We start from the raw sequence: 24362 nt of genomic DNA on the forward strand, positions 1-24362 counted from the left end.
TTTCCAAATTAACGGGGGCTCAATTAACGAGGTTTGACTGTAAATAGTAGAGCTGCAACGATCAACTGCTTCCCCATCATGCATCTCCACACCAACGTTCTGCAAAATTTGACAAAGCCTGCCCGGGTTCGAACCCCACCACAGTGGCTGCGCCCATGTGCTGTGCGATGTCAGTGCAGGTTAAAGATCCCCAGGTGGTGGAAATTATTCCGGAGCCCTCCACTAATTTCTTCTCTCAGTTCCTCCTTTATCCCTTCCCTGGTGCCTTTGAGGTGTCCTTCAGGTGTCCACCCCTACCTTCTCAAATGCAAGACATACTGCGCCATTTCCTTTCCCCAAAAACCAATTTTCAATTTTCCTGTCCACTGAGACTGGCCTTGGCTATAACATTTCTGTCGGTCCAGACAGTTCAGGACAGGTCAAAGAGACTTGCAAGCAAACACTTCCAATGACTCCTTCAAACATGCAAATTCAGTGGAAATGTAGAAACACTTTCAGATAGACTCCACCTAGAGTGTTATGTCAGACACCCACAATGCATTAGGAAATATACTACACACATGCTTTCTACAAGGCACAAGCAAGAGCTAGAAAAGGATGCAGAGAAGGAAACAGAAAAGCCTTTGTAATGCAGTGACTGACATCTGCATCATCACAAGGCAACAGCAAAGAGAAATGAAGGAGGGTCAAGTGTACCGGTGTAACAAGAGCATACAAGCAATGCGGCAAGCCTGAAACTGACGCAGGAGTTGGAAAACAGCAAGAAGCAACTAGTAATGTCAATTTTTCTAATCCATCATCATCAACAAGGCATCATCAAAGACTAAATACAGTAAAACTGCGTTGATATTTACTTTAAAATTACAGGAAGCAAAACACATTATCCAAGAAAACTTACGATTCCAACATCTTAATTTCAAATAAAATACAGTCATCGATCGAAAATTCAGACGCCTGATTTTTCGGAGATGCTTGATTACTCGGACTTTATCATGGCGCCGCGACATGGCCCATAGAGCCAATGTATACGAGTGTCTGAAATTTCGGACACACCGTAACAGACTGCTCGATTTTTTGGACCGCGTTCGTACTCGCCACCAATACTCGCCACCAACCAGTACTCGCAGCCATATAATGTGTGCAGTGGAACCTCATTAATTAAAACTGCAGTAGAGATCGAAAACTTGACCAAGCAAAAGAAAATTCAAGCTTAAAAAGAGAGCCTCTTAACTTGCAATGCGGAAATTCTGCGCAAGTCGGCACATTGCGCCCACGTGGTTTCAAATTCGTACTGTTCTTGAATGTCTTCCGCCGCCGAGTCTTTCGTCCCAAATACGGAAAGAGGTAGCAGCGAAGCGCATCGGAGGCGTACAGCTTCATGGAGACAGAGAGCACGGTGGAAAATGGTGGTGCATTTCAAAGCAAGGTCAGCATACTCGCAGTGAAATGCACCGCAAACGTGACTTTTGTATCATAAGACCGTAAACAACTGGCGTTTCGATGACAGACAAGATGCCTCTCATTACACACAAGCTACCGCAGAGTAGATATCACAAGATACGATGCTGATTTTGGCTCTAGTCACTAGGCCTTATGACTAACGCCAATGCCAATGGAGCACTAGCTTCCAGGCCCATTGCACTGCGGGTGCAGCGCAGTTCCCGCAACGGCGTGTTCGCTTTCCCGGCTAGACTTTGTCCCCACCCGTGCGTTCATCGGCGACATGCTGTGGGCAGCACAGCCAGGCCGAGCTCGTGAAAGCGGTCGGCGCCTGTCATCCGTGCACTTCACGCGGCGAAATTTAGTCATGAGGAGCTTTAGAATGTGTGCAATACAACTGACCCCTTCCTCCGGCATATTGGTAATAAGTTCGTGATCTTTTTCAGTGAAATTTGACTTTCTGGACTGCCTGATTTTTTGGTCGTTTTCGCGGTCCCTAGAGAGTTCGAAAAATCAATTGCCGACTGTAACAGTTGAATGAGGCGCACTTTTGAACTGAAACTTCATAAAATTATCGATTAGGCTTTCTTGGCGCAAGATCTGAGCAGCTCCTTTCCTAGTACTCGCCGAATTCCGCATCTGCGTTTTCCATATCGTGGAAGAAGCTTGGCAACACATTCGTTCCGCCGATGGCAGCGAAAAGAGTAGCTCAGCTCTCTCCCATGATGTATATTTTTTAGATTTTTAGAACCTCCTTGTATTGATGCAATGCGGGTAAGCCACAACGGCAGATGACTTTCGCAGTGTACTTGCTCTACACGCTGTGTTTCCCAGACCTGACTTGCTCGTATGTAAGCACATCTGTGTATTTCCCAGATGCTTCGCCCCTTTGCCTTAGGGCACTGCGAAGCAGCAACCATGTTTCTCCTCTTCATGTCACATCCCTGCTGGAACTGAGCTAGTAACCTGCTGATCAAGCTTGTAACCTGCGCTGCTTGGGCAGCTGTGCCATGCTGCAGGTGCTTACAGCTTTGCGTTGTTGCTGTGAGTGCCCGTCCTCGAAGGCGGCATGCGGGAGATATGGCAAAGCCACCATCTGCGCCCCCGGCTTATCTGCGTACAACCGAGAGGCGGCTGGACCGAAGCCTTCTACCACTCCAGACCTTTAGACCATAATGCCAATCAGCTCAAGCTGATTAATGCACTAAGCCACAAAGCTTAGCTCGATAAATGTTTTTGTTGTCGTTGCTGGATGCTGCTCCCCTTTGCCCTTATTATTGGACAGATACCACCATGACGGGAGACTGACGCTGCATTTCAGCTTTCAGTTTGGCCCACTAGAATGTTCGCGCATGCGCGTTTGGTCACTAAATGACCAGAATTTTGTTGAAATTACTAACATTGTAGGCAGAATATCCGGAAACATATTAAGTGGAACAAAAATAGCGCAACTTAGCGGGACAATTTTACAGCCTGAGATTTTGGGCCGGTGAACTGGGAAATCATATGACTCGGGAACATATCAACGAGGTTTAACTGTATTTCTTCTAGTTACGCACATGCAATGACCCATTTCAATATTTTTCTTCCCCACGAGCCATTGAAAGCTGCAACTCTAAGCCTAGTGAAGTTTGTCCACTTCCAGTTCAGCAATTTTAGAATGGCGTTGATTGCAAAGCGTGTAGGAGTAGCACACAGGGAGCAAGCGCAGAAGCAAGCAACAAGCAAGCACTGGATGACAGCGAACTACAAAGAGTAATGAAAAAAAAGAGGTAAAAACGGTCTAAACCACCTACTTGGAAGTACGACAGCAATGAGCGGAACAACACTGCAAAGGATGGAAGGTGCAGGCCGGTGTGAAGAAGCAAGAGCAAAGCACACAAAAGCCAGAACTGCAAGGTGCAAACAAGGCAAGAAGCAAAGGGCACAATCGAGAGAGGAATTAAAAAAAAATAAAACAAAAATGGCAAGGAGGGACCGCAGCTGCGGAGGTGAAAGGCAAAGAAAACTGCGTGGGGAAGGAGTGAGAGAAGGAGGGTGCATGAAGGGCAGCTACGCTTTCTCACAGGCTGCTCCGGCTGCTGGAGGAATTCCGGTTCAGTTCCCAAGCTGTTGGAGAATCCCGGGCAGAGGCTGAGCTGCGCACAGACCCCGTTCCGTTGATGATCTGCCAACTAGCGACGAGGCAGGGGAAGTAGGAAGAGGGAGGGAGCGGACAAAAAGCAAACTGCTTCAGTCACACTTCAGGTGGGCAGCAATGAAGGCCTTACTTAGAGGCCATCTGAAACCGAAGCGTTCTCAGCAGGTTAATAGGCATTTTTAGCATGCCGAGGACGTACTACCGGAGACGTATACCTGTTTAGCGGACCCCTCGAGCACACGCACAGTGGCTCCCCCTCACCCCAACAATGCCACTGCGCATGTGCAGCCGGCGTCCGGTAAACAGGTGTACGTCTCCGCTGGTACGTCCTCGGCATGCTAAAAATGTCTAATAACTCTGCTAGCCAAGGCACATGAGCAAGTAGGTGCCACCATAACCATTTACAGCTAAAAGAGTCGAGCTGGCAAGGTCCACCACCAAGCACTGGATGTGAAAGCGTTGCTTCCACATCATTTCATAGGATGAGAGCTATACCAATTTACAGAACTATCTACAATTCTGTATCACGAGTTTTCGCTATGAATCTTCGGTTCGCACAGTTCCTCAGTGATAAATTTGCAGCTTTTCATTTCTGTTCTAAGCCGGCAATAAAAGAAAGGAACCTGAAGGCACCAGTTCACTTTTAGCCGTATTTTGCAATTACCTCAACACACTAGGCAAGTGATTTGTGTTATTACATTTTACCACTCCTGCACAAAAGTTTACGATAAACAGCATTTTTGTAACGTGAAAACTGGAGGAACTATGCATGATTTTTTTTAGCCTAATGCTCTGCCTTTCTCAATGTGCATTAAAATCACACCTTAGGGCACCCTTGTGTATTTCGTTGCACATAGAAGTGTTCAGATCATAACTGAAATTAAACTGACATCAGCAAAAGTGCATAGCACGGCCCAACTTGGCTACAGCTCTAGACCGGCATTTTAAGAACACCTGCCCAAGCTCAGTCAAGTCATTATCCACAAAACAACAAAAACAGCACAAGCTTGACTTCACAAACCCGAGATAATGAAAACCCGCAAGAAGGGAGCTGGCAAGCCATGCATGTTGTACTCTGGGGTGCCACCGCTTCAGGAATGGCGACCATTCGCTGTTCAAATGCGCGAGAATAAAATTTACACAGCTCATAACTGGAGCCCAGAGCGATGACTTCTATGCCATCCCTCTCAGTACACAGATTCCCACGAAGCAGCACAGCTGAATGTGGAGAAGTGAGTTTGTGGGCAAGGACGCTTCCTGCCGACATTGGTGTCATGCCATGCATTCACTCAGCGCAGCAACGCAAATCAAAACACCGCCACCACCCTCTGCGCATGTCACCACAAGGGGAATGAGGCGACAGCGCCAGATGTGGCACTCCACGATCGAATGCGACGCTGGTGTCAAAAAAGTGACTGCTCGCGACATACGACTCCCAACACTGCTCCTTTCTTGGCACTATGTTGTCCCAACTGTATCTCGCAGCTCAATTTCAGCTGCATTTACCCCCCGCTACACAAAATTAGTTTGAGACTAAGAAGAAAACTTAAGAAAAAAAGAAAAGAGTCCGAGCCCGTGCCACACAGAGAGAGAAGTCACATTCAACAGCTAACCTTCCAGCACTGACGGACGACGAGCTCTCCGACCGGTGGCGCAGCGACGCTGGGACCGCCATGGGGCTGCTGGGCTGCATGGAGCCCCGCCCGTTGGTTATTGTGCTGGCTGCACTCTCGCTACTATTGGTCATCGTGGGCGGTGTGACGGCTCCATTTCTGCAGGGAAACACGTAATTCCTGCACGGAGCAAAGAGCAAAAGATGCGCAAGTAGCAGCAAAACTTCAGTCACTAAGACAGGGCTGTATCGCACAGCTTCCAGATATGAACGCACTGGCTCATGAGGAAGAAAACTGCGGCCACGTTTCACGACAATGCTTATTGCAGTTCACCATTATTCAGCCATAACCTCAATACTGGGGCCAACAGACGCTGTTAATTGTGAAGCAACTTGTTCAGCAGTCAGCTAAAATGTCCCAAGTCACAACTACCAATGGTGCAAGGGTGAAAGAATGAATCAGAAAAACAACTGCCACAAAATGTGGCCCCTGACGGCAGCCGATAGTTACATACACTGCAAGTCCTTAGTCATTCTGATGCTACATTCACAGCACTGTCAGATCAAGTTCCTCTACTTGTTTTTAGACACTACTATGTGTCCAGAAAGCAATGGCACTTGCACACATTCGAAAGGCTATCCGATGAATAAGTGCTCCAGTTCTTAGGCTAATTAAAAGGCAGAGTGAGAAAGTGAAGAATAACACTTCATTAAAAATACGCCTCAGACCATTCATAACGTAACCGCTTATAATGCGGGACTGCATTGCATGCGGCTTTTTGTGGCAATCGCTTCGCCTCCCATAGAGTTCAGTGTATTGGCGTACCGCTTAATACGCGGCAGCGCGTAACCGAAGACCGCATATCATGCAGGTTCTGAGAAGCCTGGCGGCCTACGTACCGGCGCGGGCCCGTGGGTACCGACGGGCGCGAGGAGCGTGCTTCCCAGATTGCACAAGAAACGGGCAACTGGCGGGTCGGGGAGCGTTGTCAGCGTGGTTCAAAGCGAGGCAGAAAGAAGGAGAGGATAGAAGAAAATAGAAGTCGCAAAGCAGGCGTTTTTCCTCTCGCTGTCTGATGCGCCTCCGTTGGGCACACTGATTGGACAAAACTTGAAAGCACATGATGGCACGGCCAGGCGAGCATGCTGGAGCGGTGGCCATGGCGGCGGCGAGTGCGCGGCATAACGCAGCAAGCGCTGCTCGTACCCCGTGCGTGTGCGACAGCGTCTTGTCACGCCTGAGCCCATGACCGACATTTGTGTCGTCGTGTGTAGCGAGAAGTTGACAACGTAAGCAAGTCTACCAGCCTCGGCTGTCTTCAGTTCCGATGGCATCAGCTCCTCCAAAAGCCAGGAAATGGCAAGCTGTCGAAACCCAGGGGTGGAACACATGACAGAACTACCGTATACCGTATTTACACGATTATGTGTCGACCTATTTTTCAAGATTTGAAAATGTGAAGTGGGGGGATCGACTTAAAATCGAAACCAAAGCATCGCATTATAAATAAAGGCGAGACAAACGCGATATAAGGCATGCTACGGTGGCAAAAAAGTGCGGTGACGACGACGTTACTGTGTCCGCCATTTGGAAGAACAGCGACAAGTTGCAACAACAGCTGCGGGAAGACTCCGCGTCGCTTGCAAGGAAGCGGATTCATGCGTCAAAGTACGAAGATGTCGCCGCTTTTTTTGAACAGTTTCGCGAGGTCCAGGCCCAGAGCATCCCTGTGAGTGGCTCGATATTGCAAGCCAAGGCCAGGTGCCTTCCAAAAATTTTGAGGCATGATGGTTTCAACTCATTGAACGGGTATATTCAGCGTTTCAAGGACCGGCATGAGATAAGCTCGTCGTCGCCGACCCCGACGGCGTTGCGTGTGGAGTAGCCACAGCTGAAGACATCGTGGCAGCGTGCGTAGTCGCGATGAGCCTCTATCCGAGAATGAGCCGAACGAAGTGAGTGAAAGTGCAGCAGAAGTTTCGTGCAAAGACCCGCTTGACTGTTGAAAGAAACTGCGCTCAGAGAAACCTCAGCGAGCAAGCTCTCAAGTGCTTCACTGTTTTTTAAGATGAAGTCACTAGCAACGCAGTTCAGTCACAGCACCAGATTACGGTTCGACAAAAAGATCAAATGAACTTCTATGTTGCCAGTGATTGCTGTGTTGTGTGTCTGATGCATTGTCAGGTGCACTTTGAAGGTAGGCTGGCCATTCAGAAAACGGGAATGCATGGAAAAGCTACGTTTTGGTTACAGTGCAGTACCTCTTATAATGCGGATTTTCCCGACTCCCACAGCATGCGTTATAAGCGGTCTATGCTGTAATAGAGATGGAACCAGCAAGACAATCGGCTGTTACAGCAAACCCACGCCACAGTGAAAGTTCAGACCACAGCGACCACCTAGCAGTACAACGCCCATATGGTAAGAGGGAGTTGCTGGTTTCGAACCCCAATATCACCAGAGGCCAACCAGTTGGCTGCTAACATCCTCTGGCCGGGTGCATGCCAGGCTTTCCCTGGGGCGGAACATATGATAGAAGTACCGTATTTACAAGATTATGTGTCGAACTATTTTTCAAAATTTGAAAATCCGAAGTGGGAGGATCGACTTAAAATCGAAACTAAAGCATCGCACCATAAATAAAGGCGAGACAAACGAGATATCAGGCATGCTACAGCATGGTTACATTTTTGCTGCGCGGCTCCGTCGCATCCCTCTTGGTGGTGGCCTTGAACAGCTGCTATTTCAACGTGCAGAACCAGCATCCCATTCCGCGCGTGGCGGCCCAATAATGTATTCATGTTCTACTCTTAATAGGCATCATTCAAGCTTTTTTGTTCACTTTTAACCACGCACTCGGCGCTCAACGGAGCGTCGATAGTTGATGGAAGGGCCGCTGTTCCCATCGCGGTGGCACTGCCACTCGGATGGCAGCGGCGCCGGGAAGTGTCGGTAACCGATGGAGGAGCCAACGCCGCTCAAGCATAGTTCCTCTTTGGCTCTGACGCATTTAACTACTGCCAGCCGCGTTTCACAAGTTTATAATGTAGTGCTTCGTAATTCGTCATTTGTGCTCCGGGTCTGGTAAGTGACCGGTGCTCGTTCAAGGCTACACTCGAGATGGCTGTCATTCTTTACGCTGAAGAAACGAGCAACTGCACTCCAAGTTCGACGTTCGCAACAGGTGATATAGGTGTGGCAGCTGCAGCGAGGCAAAATTTTCAGCTGTTCCACGCGATGTCGTGGTGTAGCTTTTTGCAAAGTGTGGGATGTCACTGCGCGACGACATTAGAACGACGTGCTGTGGGATCGCAGCAGTGATCACGACGGCAGTGCTAGTGAGGACGATGGCGCAAGTGTGGACGAGTAGTCCAGTGGCTAATACATTTTCATTTTGGAATGTGCCCACGGGCACGCCCACACGCGGCAGCGGATAGCGGCTGGTGATGAGCGGAGGCTGCAGGCTAGTGCTATCGTGTCTATTATTAAAGGCCAAGCGTAAAAGACCTCCAAGTTTTTTTTTGTTTTTTTTTCAGAAATGTGATGTGGGAGGGGGGGGGGGGTCGACTTACATTCGAGTCGATTACTACTTGGTCTCTGACCCAAACGTCAGAGCTGCTACGAGGCTAGAAGCACGAGTTTCAAGTCATGTGCATCAGTAGGCCATGTTCCCACTTCTTTGCCCCAAACAAAACAATGCAGGTCTTGCCAAAAATAGAGCCCAGAAACTTGGTATCAACATATATCAACATGTCGGGGCATTCATTTGTGCTGCATCCAATTAAACGTCGATTAAATTGCATACTGTTCTTGCAGCGAGATTCCTGATTGAATTTTGAGCAAAAAAAAAAAATGCTACACAAGGTCTTGAAATCCAAATGCACGAACCAGCACAGAGTTCACAACAACAGCATTAGCTATCTCACGACCATCAAGGACACTGCAAAGTCAAACACAACGGTGAACAACCAAAGAGAGAGTCAACTTGCCCGTTGCTAAGCACGCTCTCGTCACCGGAATCTGGAGGCACGGGAAAGTACATGGGTGGTGCATCCTGGCTCCAGCCGCTCGTCGAGCTGCTGCAGCTGCTGTTGAGGCTCGTGTTGCTGCCATGCATCTCCTCCTCTGCACAACAGACACAACAAAACATTTCAGGAACTGCATTTTTCAACCATCCAATTTAAGCAGTTACTTTCACCTTTGTGCTATGCAGCATCTGCCCCAGAGTCTCGCTACCATGCATCAAAATGCATGCATGTACAGTCCCTGTCAAAAGTATTTCAGCCCAAAGGGTTTGCATCTAAGCTGTTTAGCGCGGCTCTCTGGCCCATCTAGCAGTCCTAAGCTTGGGAGGATTGAGAATGTGGAGCCATTTGTCTTTTGAGAAATTACAGTCGCTGAGGATGCATAACGAGGCAAGTAGCAGGCCTCACAAGTAAACCGCTTGGGCTGCATACTTTTGACGAGGGGTGTACACTTGCTAGCAAAAGTTTACCGGATGCCGGCACACAGGAAGAAAATTTCAACGCCACCGTGCACGCCAGTCACCTGAAACGCCTGGTGTCCTCCTCATACTTAAGTTGAGGACAGTACAGTGAGCTATGAAAAGGGAAATGACGGGGGCAATATTAGTAGACATGAAGAGGGCCGGTTGGGTCAGAGAACAAAAACGAGTTAGTGACATCCTCTCTGAACTGAATAAGAGGAAATGGGCACGGGCACGGCTTGTAATGTGAAGGCAAGATACCGATGGGCCCTCATGGCATCTTCAATAAACTTGCGCCGGAGTTGTACCAAAACCGCAGCAATGCACTAGGGCCCACGGCAATGCAGCCCTATGCGCACAGGTGCCATTTATCCGAGATAAAATTGCGCATCCGTGTCATTTATCTAGAGTAATGAAATGGATTCCTAGACAAGGCAAGTGTAGGAGGGGGCAGCAGAGGGTCAGGTGGGTGGTTGAGATTAGAAAGTTCATGGGGATAAGATGGCCGCAACTGGCACCGGACACAATTAATTGGAGGGATATGGGAGAGGCCTTTGTCCTGAGTGGGTGTCAGGCAGTAAGGCTGATGACAGTGATTAAAAGGTGCGCATGCTCCGGCCACTGGTATCTTTACTCCCAGTGACCGGGTCACGATGAGGAATCACAATGATGCTTTTCCCGAGCACGCACATTTTGTAAAAATTTGCTGCAAGAGGCTACAGTAGAGACGCTGTTTGCTCTGTTGATGAAGTCAAAGTTCAGGCATTTGTGGCACACAGGAAGGCTGCTGTTTGCCCCTAGATTAAGCAAAACCTAATGTGCGGTAGATTCACAAGTTCTCCAAACCATCCGCGAGCTTGACATTAAAGTATAATGTAAAAGCATCACTAAAAAAAGAAAAGAAAAGCGTTTACCTGGACAGTTCTTCTACCATGCCCCATAATGCAGCACCAGCCACTGGCTGAGTACTGAAAGTCATAACCTTGAAAATGCTCATCCCAGAGTAAAAGCTCCAGTAAAAGCCAGGGGCACAGAATGCCGGCATCAAAGGAAAGCCTAAAACATCCTTTATGAGGCAAGTCAACATCCAAAAAGGCAGCTTGGGACAGTGGCCAACAGTCCCAAAGTACAATCACATGGCTGCTCAAATCTGATGCGCTGTCTTTTTCCACAACCTGTCAACACAGAGTTCCATTTTCCTTTTCCCTCGTTTTTTTTTTTTTCCCAGATAGAAGAGCCGGTAGCAGCGGAAGCAATCCAATTTTGCTGTGAATAGCATGTCTAAAGAAAGCGCTCAATTTGACCTACATTTTTTGACAAAGCTGGGCCGTTGCATGCACGCGAAAGGTATGCTATGTGGTATGGTGTGTGGGGTTTAACACCACGAAGCAACTCCGGCAATAAGGGACGGCACAGTGGAGGGCTCTGGAATACTGGAGATCTGTAGCCTATGCTGATGTCACATATCACACAGGAGCCTTCTTGTGTTTCACCTGCACTGAAACGCGGCCGCCACAGCCGAGATCGAACCCAGGTCCTCTGGCTCAGCAGCAAGCACCACAGTGGGTAACAAGCTTTAAGCAGTGCAAAACAAAGGCATTATCTTTTTTTCAACACACGGTACGCCAGCCACAGACATAGAAGAGCGCACACAGTATTAGGGACCATGGCTGAATGCCCGGTTGAGTGTGCTCACCCAACAGGATGCCTTCCAGGTTGCTGTCCGATGTGTTCCTCCTTTCCCTTTGCATTTTCCTGTGAAATTCACACAAGCAGGATGAGCGGGGATGCAGAGTCACGCACATGAGCAGGGGGCATCACAGCTTTCGCACCCTGCTGCACACTTACAGCGAGAGCACGGAGAACTCTTCCGTGTCGAGGTGCTTGAGCATGTTGAAGCAGAAATAGAAGATCTGAAAGGAAGCGGTGAAAGCGATGAGCGCAGAAATAGCGCATGCATAGGCTGATACATCAGGATCCAAGAAATACATATTCAAGTTCACTTTTTGTGTGATTTGCCTTTTTTGTTTATTTTCCCCCTCCTTTCTCTAATGTACCAGGTACCCTGAAGGTAAAATAAATAAATAAATAAATTCGCTTTTCAGCCATTGCTGGAGTAAGGTATAGGTAAGACATTAATAGCAGCTTGAATCATGTACCACTTAAAAGACTCTTGGCTAATTTTTACGCTTTTGAGACTGCACTCTAAACATGAATATGCTTCTAGCCCTCTAGTGCACTTTCTTTTTATAAAAGGAAGAGTGCTAGAGGACAACTTACTCCCTTTTTACTCCTTTCTTTTTAGAGTGTAGGAACATGCTCCTCTTTACACCCTCTTGGGTTAAGGCTAGGCCCCACGCTAAGCACCAGAGAAGCACTTGCCAAAAAATCTGCTCAGCAGGCTGTTAACCTTTTTCTAGTACAGTCGAACCTCGTTATAACGAACACTGATATAGCGAATTATCGGTTATAGCGAACTAATTACGAATTTTGGTTGGTCATGCTTCATTTCAGTGACATTTATTCTTTTATAACGAAACCAAAAACGCGAGATCCGCCACGATATCGGCTGTAACGAAGAAATATTTGGTTTACACGAGGCTCAAAACTTGAAAGTAGCATAAAAAAAAAAAACAAAATGAAAATCGAAGGCCGATACACAGCTGAATTTTTTTTTTTATCGTTTGAAAAAGTTTTGCCGTCTGGCACAAAAATCGCGTTTGGATGGTCGCGCCACCTGTGAACAGAGCGCGAAAACTCTGAAAGCTCATGACATGACAGAGGGCCGAAAGGCGGTGCCACTTGTCCAGCGGTAAAGAAAGGCAAGCGCAGCAACATTGGCAACTTTGAGGCCGGCGTTCTGACATCAGCACAGCGGCCAGTCTTGTTGTTGCAGCGCTCGAAATGGCATCGAAGAGGAAAGCGATCTCGCTCCAGACAAAGCTGCAGATACTGAGAGCTGTGGACAGTGGCCGCAAGAAAAAGGATATTGCTTCGGAATTCGGCGTTCCTCCAAGTACGTTATCCACCATTTTGGCCACTAGAAAGAAGATTGGGGGCAACACCGAGGACGCCATAAAAGCCGACCGTAAACGAGTTAGGCCTTGCCATCACCCGGACGTGGAAGCGGCTTTGCTTTCTTGGTTTAAAGATGTGAGGGTGCGAAATTTGCCGGTGTCGGGAGCACTTCTTCAATGGAAGGCCCACAGCCTGGCCTGCGTACTGGGGCATGACGATTTCTGTGCAAGCAGCGGTTGGCTGCAACGTTTCAAAGATAGGCACGAGATCGCGTGCCACACTTTGTCTGGCGAAGGGTCCGCTGTCGACATGGAGACATGTCAAACGTGGCTGGAGAATTTTCGTCCTCTGCTCCAGGAGTACGACGAGTGCGACGTATACAACGTCGACGAAACCGGCGTGTTTTTCAAGTTGTTGCCAGAGCGGTCACTGGCGATGAAGAACGAGACCTGCCATGGGGGCAAGAAAAACAAAGACCGGGTGACTGTCGTCGTTGCCGTGAACATGGACGGCTCCGACAAAAGACGGCTCACCATCATCGGCAAGTCGGCACATCCGAGGTGCCTGAAAGGCGTCCGGAATTTGCAGGTTCAATACACGTCGAACAAAAAAGCGTGGATGACGACCAAGCTTTTCGAGGACTGGCTGAGAGCGTTCGACCAGGACATGGAGAGGCAGCACAGGAAGGTCCTGTTGCTTTTGGACAACTGTTCGGCGCATAAAGTTTCGATCGTGCTGAAGGCAGTTCGCTTGCAGTTTTTGCCACCGAACGCAACTTCTGCTTTGCAGCCTTTAGACAAAGGCATTATTCGTTCGCTTAAGTGCAATTATAGGAAGCGTTTGGTGACGCAACTGGTGTTTGACATCGATCGACATAGATCGACAACAATAAACATCAAGACGACACTCGAAATGTTGTACGGGTCGTGGAATGAGGTGAGGCAGTCGACAATAAGGAACTGTTTCGCGGATGCCGGTTTTGTTCTGCCTGCCGACGAAGAAGAAGTGCAGCCCGAAGACCAGGCAGAGCTGGACAGAACTTGGGATCGGCTGGCAGTCCCAGGCGTCGAATTCGACGATTTCGTTTCGGCCGATGAGAACTTGGCCGTGGCGCCCGAGCTGATGGATCAAGAAATTGTGGATCGCGTTTTGTTGCCCGAGGATGACAGCAGCAGCGACAGCGGTGAGAGTGAACGGGATGAACCAACGATGAGCAGTGCGGATGCCGCGGACATGGCCAGGAGGCTGAAAGGATATTTGGAAAAACTCCCGACGACGAAAACTGCTGACGTAGAAAAGGCCCTCTTGAGCATGGACAATGTAGAAAACTTCATTCTGCGCAGCGCTGTGAAAAGCCACCAGTCGAAGATAACATCTTTCTTCAAATGAACGAATGCAAACCTGTTTGGCTGATCCCGGGCTGGCGTTGCATATGTCTCCTCGCCCAACGCCGCCTCTCCTCCTTCTCTTCTCGCCCAACGCCCCCTCTCCTCCTCCTCCTCTTCTCTCAAAGCTGCTTTGGCAGCTTTTTTTTTTCAACGGTCCCTCTCGGGGCCACCAATCGCGCTTCGGCAGAGCACGCAGGCGCGATGGTTCCCGCTGTGTCTCACTCGAGTTCCTCTCTCTACACCAAGTCGCCTATGCGCAGACACATGGTGCAGTCGTTTCGCGCCACGCACTTTCACGTGCGCGGCGACGTAAGAACAGTCGTGTCAACCTTCCCATATTCCGGCCTATTTTGATTGAATGCCACAAGGAGACAGGTAAGGATTACCACGTTTGTAGTGGGTTCAAAGCCAAGTATATAATGCATTTTAGTGTCTAGAATATTTGCGCGAGCCAAATTACGAATTTGTCACAGCCGATATTTATGTCTACTGTTACAACGAATATCGGATATAACGAACTGATTTACGGTCCCGATGCTACTTCGTTATAACGAGGTTCGACTGTACTAAACAGAAGACACTCTCAGGCTATGAAGCAAGCTACAGACTTTTTCCTTCCTAGCAACTATGTGTTCGTGAAATCACTCACACAAAGTGTCCCTGCCCAGAAATCCCAAAGTCGAACAGCATCATGCAAGTGACTTGCTCCGATCAACAAAGGTTGTAGATGCCACAGAAGTGACTCACCTCTTCTCCTTTGCTTAACCGATCCCGCAAATCATGGCTGCAGAACATGAAAAAGGAGGAGGATAAGGTAAGCATCATGCGCAGGAATATGTTACACTAGTTTGTCTGGCTGTCGCTACGTCTATTTCCCACCCCCTCAACTGTCTAGATCCTGATCAACTACTGAATGCTGCACTAAACTTTCCTAAAATTCACAACAAAAGCATTGGGCAGACAAGGGAATGACATACATACCAAGAAGGCAAACAGTCACCGAAACCAAGGAGCATGGAGGGAATGTTTATATCTTCTTTTTTTTTTTAAATTATAGTGTGATCAGTGGTAAACTAATAGTGTAGCTATATTACCTTTTAGAGATAATATAGTTAAACTATTAATTTACCACTGATCAACACAAATTAAAAAAAAAAACATATTCCTATGCTTCTTGGTTTCGTTGACTGGTAGCTTCCTTCGTATGTGCGACGAAAACATGACACATGCAAAACCCTGCAGACTCCTTTACTCCTTTTTAGGAGAAGCTCAATCAAAAGGTTCTGCCCACTGGTTTGTTGTCAGTAAACATTCTCACGGTGCAACAGTTGATAACAGATTGTGTTAAGGTGTGTGGAATCAAAGTGCCTGCCTTTGTTTTACTAATGACGCAATCACAAAGATAAAGATCTCATTGTGCCAGGCAATCTGTTCTCTATTTGCTTACTGCATGCCCGCAGTGTTATCACGTTTGATCTATGCAAGCTGTGCTGGTGATATGTCATACTGTTCTTTTGCTGCAATTCCTTTTGCTGCGAACGTTTTCTCATGTAATACATTTTTATGTCATTTTTTTTTACTTATCAACAAGATTTTACTGTAGTAGCGGTAGTGTGTAGCAGGGGGCTATATGAAGGGCGCCGTACTGGAGGGCGCTCTGGATCCTGACCTCGCGACCTTGATCAAAAGCTAAACGGCAAAGCGACTGAGCCACCATGATCGGTCACTAATGGCTAAGAATGACACAACAGTGGAGGGCAAGGAATTTTTTTCAGCCACCTCAAGTTCTCCGATGCACCCACAAACTTCCGTTCACAGATGCTACACACAACACATTCACATCCGGCAACCACAGACAGGTACTACTGAACCAATGACACTGTGCTCAGCAACAGAACTGCATATTTCTGTGGCAGGTGAATAGTGCAAGTTTCTTCGCGATGACAAATTCCAGCCCCACGATGGAGCAATGCTCTTTAAAAAGTGATTATGAGACCTTCTGCATGGTTCCCGCTAGAAAAGGTTGGTGCATGTTTGAGAATCAGTCATTAACCTTTGATGGGGGACTGATGGAAAGACTGAGCGGAGTAAGCAAGTGGCCAGAGTGCAAGCGGACGGTGCTTTAAAGGCTCAGTAAGCGCTCTGCCAGATGTTACTGTAGACACTGCCCCCTAAACAGAGTCAAAAGCTGGGGAGAGCCAAGCTAAGGGAATCGCTGGCTGAGCTAAGGGCAGGGCACTACCCACCAGAAGAGGAACCAGTCATAGGCAACCGTGAGGTATGCCATCTCGAGGGGTGAGAGGTTCGGGTGGATCTTGTTGTCGGCCCACAGCGATAGCCTCAGCAGTGAGATGAACAGCGGCGTGCGGTCCCAACCGGAGATGCAGTGCACCAACAGACCGGACGTGCCTGCACAAAGACGAAGAAAAAAAAAAAAACAGGCATGCAACTGGTCCGAAACAACAACAGATCTTATGCAACTAAGGTACAGGCAACTAGGAACTCTTACATCGTGGCTAGATGAGAAAAACCAATTCAACCAAGCATGATGAAGTCATGACATACACAAGTGTTTCAGAAAGCTTACGCTTCACAAAACTGCCCGACTGTCAAGCAAAACCGACTGCTTTAAAGACAGCCATTCAGAGAGCTACCCACCCATAAGGCACAACTCCACAACATCAAATAATTCCCATGTATGCACGGTTTTGTATAAAGAGCAACAAATACGGACATGTTTAGCATGTTAACAGTAGCATAACAAATCACTGCAACAAATAATGCATAACACGGTCAGTATATTAAAAATGTTAAAAGAAAGCTCACCATCAAAAATGTACTTCAGCAAAAGCTTCAAGTAATTTCTAGTTAGCACCACCACGTCCCATGTCTGAAAAATAAATAGGAGGGAGGAGAAAGAAATGACAAGAGTGATAAATCAAAACACCATCATATAACAAAATGACATCCTTATAATACGTGACATGACACACATCATCCTCAAACATTACCGTATTTACACGATTGTAAGTCAATCTATTTTTCAAAACCTGGAAAGCTGAAGTGGGGGGGGGGGGGGGGGGGGTCGACTTAAAATAGAAACCAATGCACTGCACCATAAATAAAGGCAAGACAAACGAGATATCAGGCATTCTACAGCGTGGTTGCATTTTTGCTGCGCGGCTCCGTTGCATTGCTCTTGGTGCTGGCCTTGAGCAGCTGCTATTTCAACCCACAGAACTGGCATCCCCACCCCGCGCGTGGCTTCCGATAGTGGCTGTTGATAAGCAGAGAACCGGCACCAGCCCACTCCTCACACGTGGCCGCAGATTGCGGTTGCCGATAAGCGGTGGCGGCCCAATAGCACATCTGCGCTCTACTTTTAATAGGCGTCGTCCAAGTTGTTTTTTTTTACTTTCAACCGCTCACTCGGCGCTCCCTTGAGCGTCAATAGTTGATATAGTTGATGGAAGGGCTCCTGTTCCGATTGCGGCGGCACCGCCACTCGGAACGGCAGTGGTGCCAGGGAGTGTCGGTAACCGACGGAAGAGCCAACGCCGCTCAGGCGTAGTTTCTCTTTGGCTCTGATGCATTTGACTACTGCCGACCGCGTTTCACAAGTTTGGAATGTAGTGCTTCGTAATTCATCATTTGTGCTTCAATTCCGGTAAGCGACTGTTGCTCGATCACGGCTACATTCGAGATGGCTGTCAATCTTTACGCCGAAGAAACGAACAACTGCACAACCAAGTTCGATGTTCGCAACGGGTGATGCAGATGTGGCAGCTGCAGTGAAGCAAAATTTTCAGCTGTTCCACGGCATGTCGTGATGTGGCTGTTTGCAAAGTGCGGGATTTTGCCGCACGACATTGTTAGAACGACGAGCTGTGGGACTGCAGCAGTGATCACGACGGCAGTGCTAGTGAGGACGACCGCGCAAGTGTGGACGAGTAGTCCAGTGACCATTACATTTTCGTTTTGGAATGTGCCTACGGGTGCGCCTGCGCGCGGCAGCCGATAGCGGCTGGCAATAAGCAGAGGCCGCAGGATAGTGCTATTGAGTTCTATTATTAAAGGCCAAGTGTAAACGACCTCCAAGTTTTTTTTTCCAGAAATGTGATGTGGGGGCGTCAACTTACATTCGAGCAAACTTACAATCCTGTAAATACGGTACATAAATGCAACGGAACTTTCAATGTGAAACCTCCGTACAAAAAACATCCACATACTCTACATTTGGCAGCTATGTGTGTGTCATTTTTATTTTAATTCACTTCCTTCGATGCCCAGTGGGCAATTTTTATACTGGCAAAAATAAAAAAAGCTCGTTGTACATATTTTCGCAAGTACCTGGCTACTGAAAGGCAGGTAGTTCCAGCAGCCAACACTTTTCACAATAAAACTAATCAAGCAGGATAATGCTACATCCCTTGGCAATAATAAATTCCCGAATGACAAGATTCATGCCATTTTGACAGGAGAGTTAGCAATGTCAGACATTGGCGTGAGCCTCCCCCATCTCATGAAGGATGTGCCATTACTTAAGTGCAAACTAATGCGGCACAAACAGGCATCTCTGCATAAACATACTAAAATATACATTTTTTCATGTACTTTCTAAAGAACCAGGCAGTGAAGTTTGCTTCTCAGTGGAGCACTTATGACACTCCTTGAACTCAAAACAATTTTAAAGGGCCCCGAAACACATAATCAGTGCATTGTTTTGCCTATTGGTTGCTTAGAATGAGTTCTAGTGATGCTATTAGCATCTGTCGCACCGCATATACTCTGGTTTTTAATATTTTAATTAGCCTGCAAAAACAAATTCATGGCGCTGACGGCGGTTTTTAGCAGTGGATTTTACATCACTTGGCGGGAGCTTGATGATTGGACAAAGAGCAAATATACTGCAAAATGTGTTAATGACTAGAGATACGTTTTGTCAAGCTTTTGTGTATTATATTACACAACAAAACCAACTTTTTTGCCTTAGATAAAAGCACTGTAAAGCAAGTAAAACAAAAATACACCACCAGAGGCTCTCGCTACTTCTTGCATCGAAGGACTTTGTGCCTTTCTGTAAACATCCTACCACCTAGCACACAACACTTATGGCTACTCTCTATGTATCTGAGAGCGGCTTTGCGGAACTGATCCGACCGAGCCATTGCACCCTAGAAGCGTTCGTTTCGGTCCCAAGGAAGGATGCAAAGAAAAAAGTAGTTCGTTTCACATTTAGCAGGGAATGCGCATCGTCAGCTTGTGGAGCATCACCGGGCGGCGGTGCCAGATGGTGCCATGTTCCCGTCAACAGCGTGCGCTCCTTGCTCACCGTGATCAATCAGCACGCTCCTAGCAACAGGCCATGGTAGGCGGTAAGCAGTAGCGGTACACGCTATCCTAACTGTATCTGATATCTTGCGCAGGCTGTGACACTGCCACAGTATCTCGCGCTCGAGTTCGGATCCAGTTCCGATCCATAAGTCAGGGAATGTCACTGATCAGTGTCCCCTTCTGCGCCGTCAAAGTGACGATGAAATATCGCTGGGTCAGCTGGGCGTTCACATGGTTGTTGTAACCATGCAAATGGCACTGCCAGCCTTGGCATGAACGAGTTACAGAGAACAGGCAACCACGGAGTGTAAACTTCCGCCACGTGCTAAGATAGGCTGTTTTGATTGGTCCCTCCCAGTGTTGTCATTGGGAGAGTGAAATGGGAATGGGGAAGCCACGCAAAAATCGAGTTGAGGGCAGCATTTTGTTTGCTTGTGTTTTTACATTTCTTCATAGAATAACTTCCGTTCCTATGCATCGATTCCTGTGATTCTTTTTGAGTCGGCACCTGTGTGACAAGGAATCCATCTGAAGTATAGCCGGCATCCGTTCAATCAGTGTTTCGCAGCCTCTTTAAGGTGGGCTCTTGTCCTTGCCTTTCGAACTCTTTGTAAGTATTTTTGACAAACACATGCAATTTCTACTTTGCATATTAAACGCAGTTGGCCGTGAAACAGATATATCAATTTCCCCAGTGCCAAACGGTGCCCGTTAGGATGGTAGGCGGCGGGCTTTGCCACACTACACAAGAGACTGGAGGCGATGCGGCAAGCGCCAAGATTTGCGCTTTTATCTCGCTCTCGTCAACAGCGGCGTGTAGGGTTGTAGTCTGGCAATCAGCACGCGTTCACGCTTCTGGCAACCGTAGGCAGCGCCCTGGAAGCAGCAGCTCAGGTGGTTGTAGGCTTGCAGTAACAACCCTGTGCTCATGTCGGCTGTCGTGGAAGTGGTGAAAATGGCAGCGGTTTTCGCTCTGGCATACTGCTTTCCATGTGGCATGGCTGTGATGCGGGGAAGCCATCGTAGCTGGCGCTTAGCCTGCCCTTGCGGTGCTGTGCAGGTAAGCCAACCTACCACGCTCGGTTTTTGCAGTCTCCAGAATAGCAGCGAGCGCCTTCAAAACGCCGCTGAAACCTGCGAAAATGACTGTTTCCTAGTAAGGATCGCCTGAATTGCTGTCCCTTCACTGACTAAATTTTGTGCTATTCCATACATTTTTAGCAAACTTTTAATTAAGAATTTTGGCTATACCAAACTATTATACAATTTTTTAATCTGTTCACTATAACGAGTTTTCACTGTTGTAGACATTCAAAAATATTCCAAATCCAGCCATACCTTCCACAAATCGTTGGGTTCGTTTTCCTGAACAAACAGTGTGATGCAAGAGAAACTGAAGCTAGTTATCACTACAAGCATGAACAATAATAATAAAACGAAAAATTAAACTTGCCTTGTACAATGGCCATTCAATGTTGAGTTGAGAAGTGATGGCTTCATCAGGAATGTTCAGAGGAGCATTCACAAAGTGCTGCAAAACACAAGAATTGCTTTCAAAGAGCACAGCTCTGAAACGCCAGGAAGACTTGTGTCCAAGGGCTAAAGCTAGTAGTAATTTGCACCTCCTGAACTCTCCCTTAAAATCTCTACTCAGTACACAGGCTGTCAATAAAACAGCTGAGAGAGTGTACCATAGGTACCGAGAATTCGACTGCTAATGGCAGCAGGCAAAAGTGCTTCCCAGCCTAAACTTGCAACCAGGCTTCGCACACACAGGTAGAATGCTGAAGTCAACACCGATACTAACTTTCGTGAAGTCGCTTGCTTGGCCCAACTAAAATAAAAACTAGCAGCTTAACAAGGACTGGTGCAACAGTTCCTAGTAAGGGACAATGAGCTAAGGACAGAAAAGGAATCCGGAAAGTGCCTGTGACTGTGAGTAATACACCTAAGCACTGAACCTCTCAAGAAATGAAACGACATTCCAAGTACCTGATCCCAGTCGTAGATGAGGCCTTCCCCACTGTAGTCGTTGTCTCGGTAGTGTTTGAAGAACTCGCAACCTATAAAAGGCAGCCAAAATTGCAGTTAACACTTTTCCATGTTACTTCACAACTTTGTAATGAGCAAATAAATCAATAACACTAATAATAATAGGCTAACATTGAGCACTATACCTGGGTAAGGAAGGTTGTAGATGGTGAACCCATTGTATCTGTTCTCCTTGTCAACCTTTTCTGAAGAGGTTACCCTGCAAGCAAAGCAAACGGAAAAAGAAGTGAATGCCTAAGAAAAACTAAACAGCAGATATAATTCCGACAGTTGCAGAAGAGAAGGCAGGCATAATAGGTCTTCAAGCTGAAATGCTGAGCAGACAGAGCACTAGTCAATGGTTACCTTCATACAGCTATATCTTCGTTCTGCAAGGGATTTAATTCTCTTCACCTCTTTCACACGTAAGGGCTTGTGGTCACAAAATATAGTACAGTAGTTCCCCATTGAGACAAATTTGGTCAAGACTACCGACCAGAAGAAACCAACTACAGTAAAACCCCGTTGATACATTTTTTTTTAGTTGAGGAGAAAAACGTATTATCCGGGAAAACGTATGACCCAAACCGCCTGATATTGAGAAATGTAACTGTTGAATGAGGTAAAAAGACATTACACATCCGGTCCATCGACGGCAGTGACAAAAGTAACCAAAACCTCTTCCTTTGGATGGTATGCCCCTTTGCACCGAAGTACTGTGCGAAAGCCACCGCGCCGGCTGATTGTCGCACTGTGTTTCAGACCCGGACCGTTCGTATATTTTGCCAAACAGGAACTGTCAGTAAGGACAGCCAAGTGCACTGCGCTTCATCACAGGCGCTGGTCTTATTCCCGTGTTCCATGCGAGTCTTTGCCTCAGGGAAACCCTGCTCATCAAAATGACACCCTACAGCCCTACACCATGCTTTGCTAACCACAAGTCATTGTGCTGCGTCCATGTTATTTCTTTGTCCCCTCTCCCTCGTATGACACAGCAGGGAACACATTCCCCTCGCCCTTCTCATAAGGTAGTTGGCTAATGGAGGCATTCTGCCTTGGTGACATAATGAGTGCTATCCTGATGTAAGAGTCACTCAGGAGGTGAACAGCAAATCATGATCAATGAGTTAGACGGGCAGAGCAGATCGATGGGTCTAAAAATTAACATGCAGAAAACCAAGGTAATGTTCAACAGCCTAGCAAGGGAACAACAGTTCACAATTGGCAGCGAGAGCCTAGAAACTGTGACGGAATACGTCTACTTAGGGCAGGTAGTGACAGCTGATCCGGATCATGAGAGGGAGATAACTAGAAGGATAAGAATGGGGTGGAGCGCATATGGCAAATTCTCGCAGATCGTGAGTGGCAGTTTAGCAATTTCCCTCAAGAGGAAAGTGTACAACAGCTTTATCTTACCGGTACTCACCTACGGGGCAGAAACGTGGAGGCTAACGAAAAGAGTTCAGCTTAAGTTAAGGACAACGCAGCGAGCCATGGAAAGAAAAATGATAGGTGTAACGTTAAGAGATCGGAAGCGGGCAGAGTGGCTGAGGGAACAAACACGGGTTAATGACATCTTAGTCGAAATGAAGAGAAAAAAATGGGCTTGGGCAGGGCATGTAATGCGAAGGCAAGACAACCGCTGGTCCTTAAGGGTAACGGAGTGGATTCAAAGAGAAGTCAAGCGTAGCAGGCGTGTTAGAAGGTTAGGCGGGCGGATAAGATTAAGAAGTTGGCAGGCAAAGGGTGGATGCAGCTGGCAAAGGACAGGGTTAATTGGAGAGTCATGGGAGAAGCCTTTGCCCTGCAGTGGGTGTAGTAAGGCTGATGATGATGATGTAAGAAAAATCATGAAGAATGGCAAGGGTGTAAAAAAAGAACCATATAAAAGCAGTGACTAAAGTCAAGGGCTTATTCAATCCAGTGGACCCCAACTATATGCGCCATGCCAAGTGTTAGATGATGCACAAGATGTGCTTCACGCAGCCCATCACTTACTTGAGAAAGAACTTGACCTTCTTGTTTTCGACCATGAAGTCGCAGATGTGGTCGACCGAGAGTAACCTCAACAGCCGGATGTCTTCCATGCGCAAAGTGCTGAACAGTGGCCAATGACTGAGCAGCACAAAAGGAAAAAATATAGAAATTAAGAGAGTTCTCCCTGCTAATGGAGACCAGAAAAAGACAACAGGCACACTTAACACAAGTTCTGCGCTAGCCCTGAACAGACGGTCATCTGGGACCATATTAAGGTGCCGTTTTTTAATCAGACACATCGCGCACAAGAATTAAAAGAAACAGAACATTGAGTAGGCCTCCTTCCCTCACCCTGCAGTGGCTGGTGGAGCATTGTCCTTTGCCAGATCTATGAAGTTCTCCTCTTCCACCAGGCTGTCAGCCGCTACAGCGACACTGGCATTGGAATCCGTGTCGCCGTAATCTGAGGGCAGCCCTGCAGAAGACACAGCGCAGAACGACAGTGTTGGTGCCACAACCACTTCTTTAAGTAACAAAACATTGCTTGCATGTGCAGATAATACAGCCTGCACAGCTGCATCTGCACATAAACATACAGACATGACCACATTTACACAGAGCAATCGTTCCCGCCAGTGGTCACTTATAATCGCTACCAAGGGAAAATATCAACGCCAATGAATCTAACACTTCCTCTGTGTCTCCTATTTGGTAAAGGAAATTCAACGCATAAGGGCATATCTATGCTCTTCCCCAGTGGAATGTAGCCACGTGGGAACTTTTCTCCCGAGTGCATCCGATTAATTTCCCAATCCCCATGAATGCCTCGGCATGAGCGAATATTCACTCATGTCCCTCCTTGTCATACCATCAATTCTTAAAGGGGCTCTGAAAGAGGCTCTAATAAAGTTGCGGTATGCCTGGGATGTTAAAGC

At 47.4% G+C, this 24362-nt stretch overlaps 1 protein-coding gene across 2 annotated transcripts in view; it reads right to left on the reverse strand.

Annotated features, from left to right (window-relative positions):
* Positions 1-24362, reverse strand: part of LOC144107665 (phosphatidylinositol-3,5-bisphosphate 3-phosphatase MTMR14-like) — a 38534-nt gene that overhangs the window by 2661 nt on the left and 11511 nt on the right. The window contains exons 7-19 of one of the 2 annotated variants that reach the window (XM_077640779.1): positions 23779-23902; positions 23449-23565; positions 21597-21670; positions 21412-21482; positions 20873-20950; positions 16912-16975; positions 16332-16494; positions 14833-14869; positions 11528-11592; positions 11376-11434; positions 9183-9318; positions 5194-5373; positions 3507-3614 (exon numbers count right to left, since the gene is read on the reverse strand). In XM_077640779.1, coding sequence (XP_077496905.1) covers positions 3507-3614; positions 5194-5373; positions 9183-9318; positions 11376-11434; positions 11528-11592; positions 14833-14869; positions 16332-16494; positions 16912-16975; positions 20873-20950; positions 21412-21482; positions 21597-21670; positions 23449-23565; positions 23779-23902 — 1276 coding nt within the window. The remainder of the gene's footprint in view (positions 1-3506; positions 3615-5193; positions 5374-9182; positions 9319-11375; positions 11435-11527; positions 11593-14832; positions 14870-16331; positions 16495-16911; positions 16976-20872; positions 20951-21411; positions 21483-21596; positions 21671-23448; positions 23566-23778; positions 23903-24362) is intronic. The other variant, XM_077640780.1, reaches the window with a different exon arrangement.

This window comes from Amblyomma americanum, chromosome 10 (assembly GCF_052857255.1).
Source record: "Amblyomma americanum isolate KBUSLIRL-KWMA chromosome 10, ASM5285725v1, whole genome shotgun sequence".
In the NCBI taxonomy this organism is placed as follows: domain Eukaryota; kingdom Metazoa; phylum Arthropoda; class Arachnida; order Ixodida; family Ixodidae; genus Amblyomma; species Amblyomma americanum.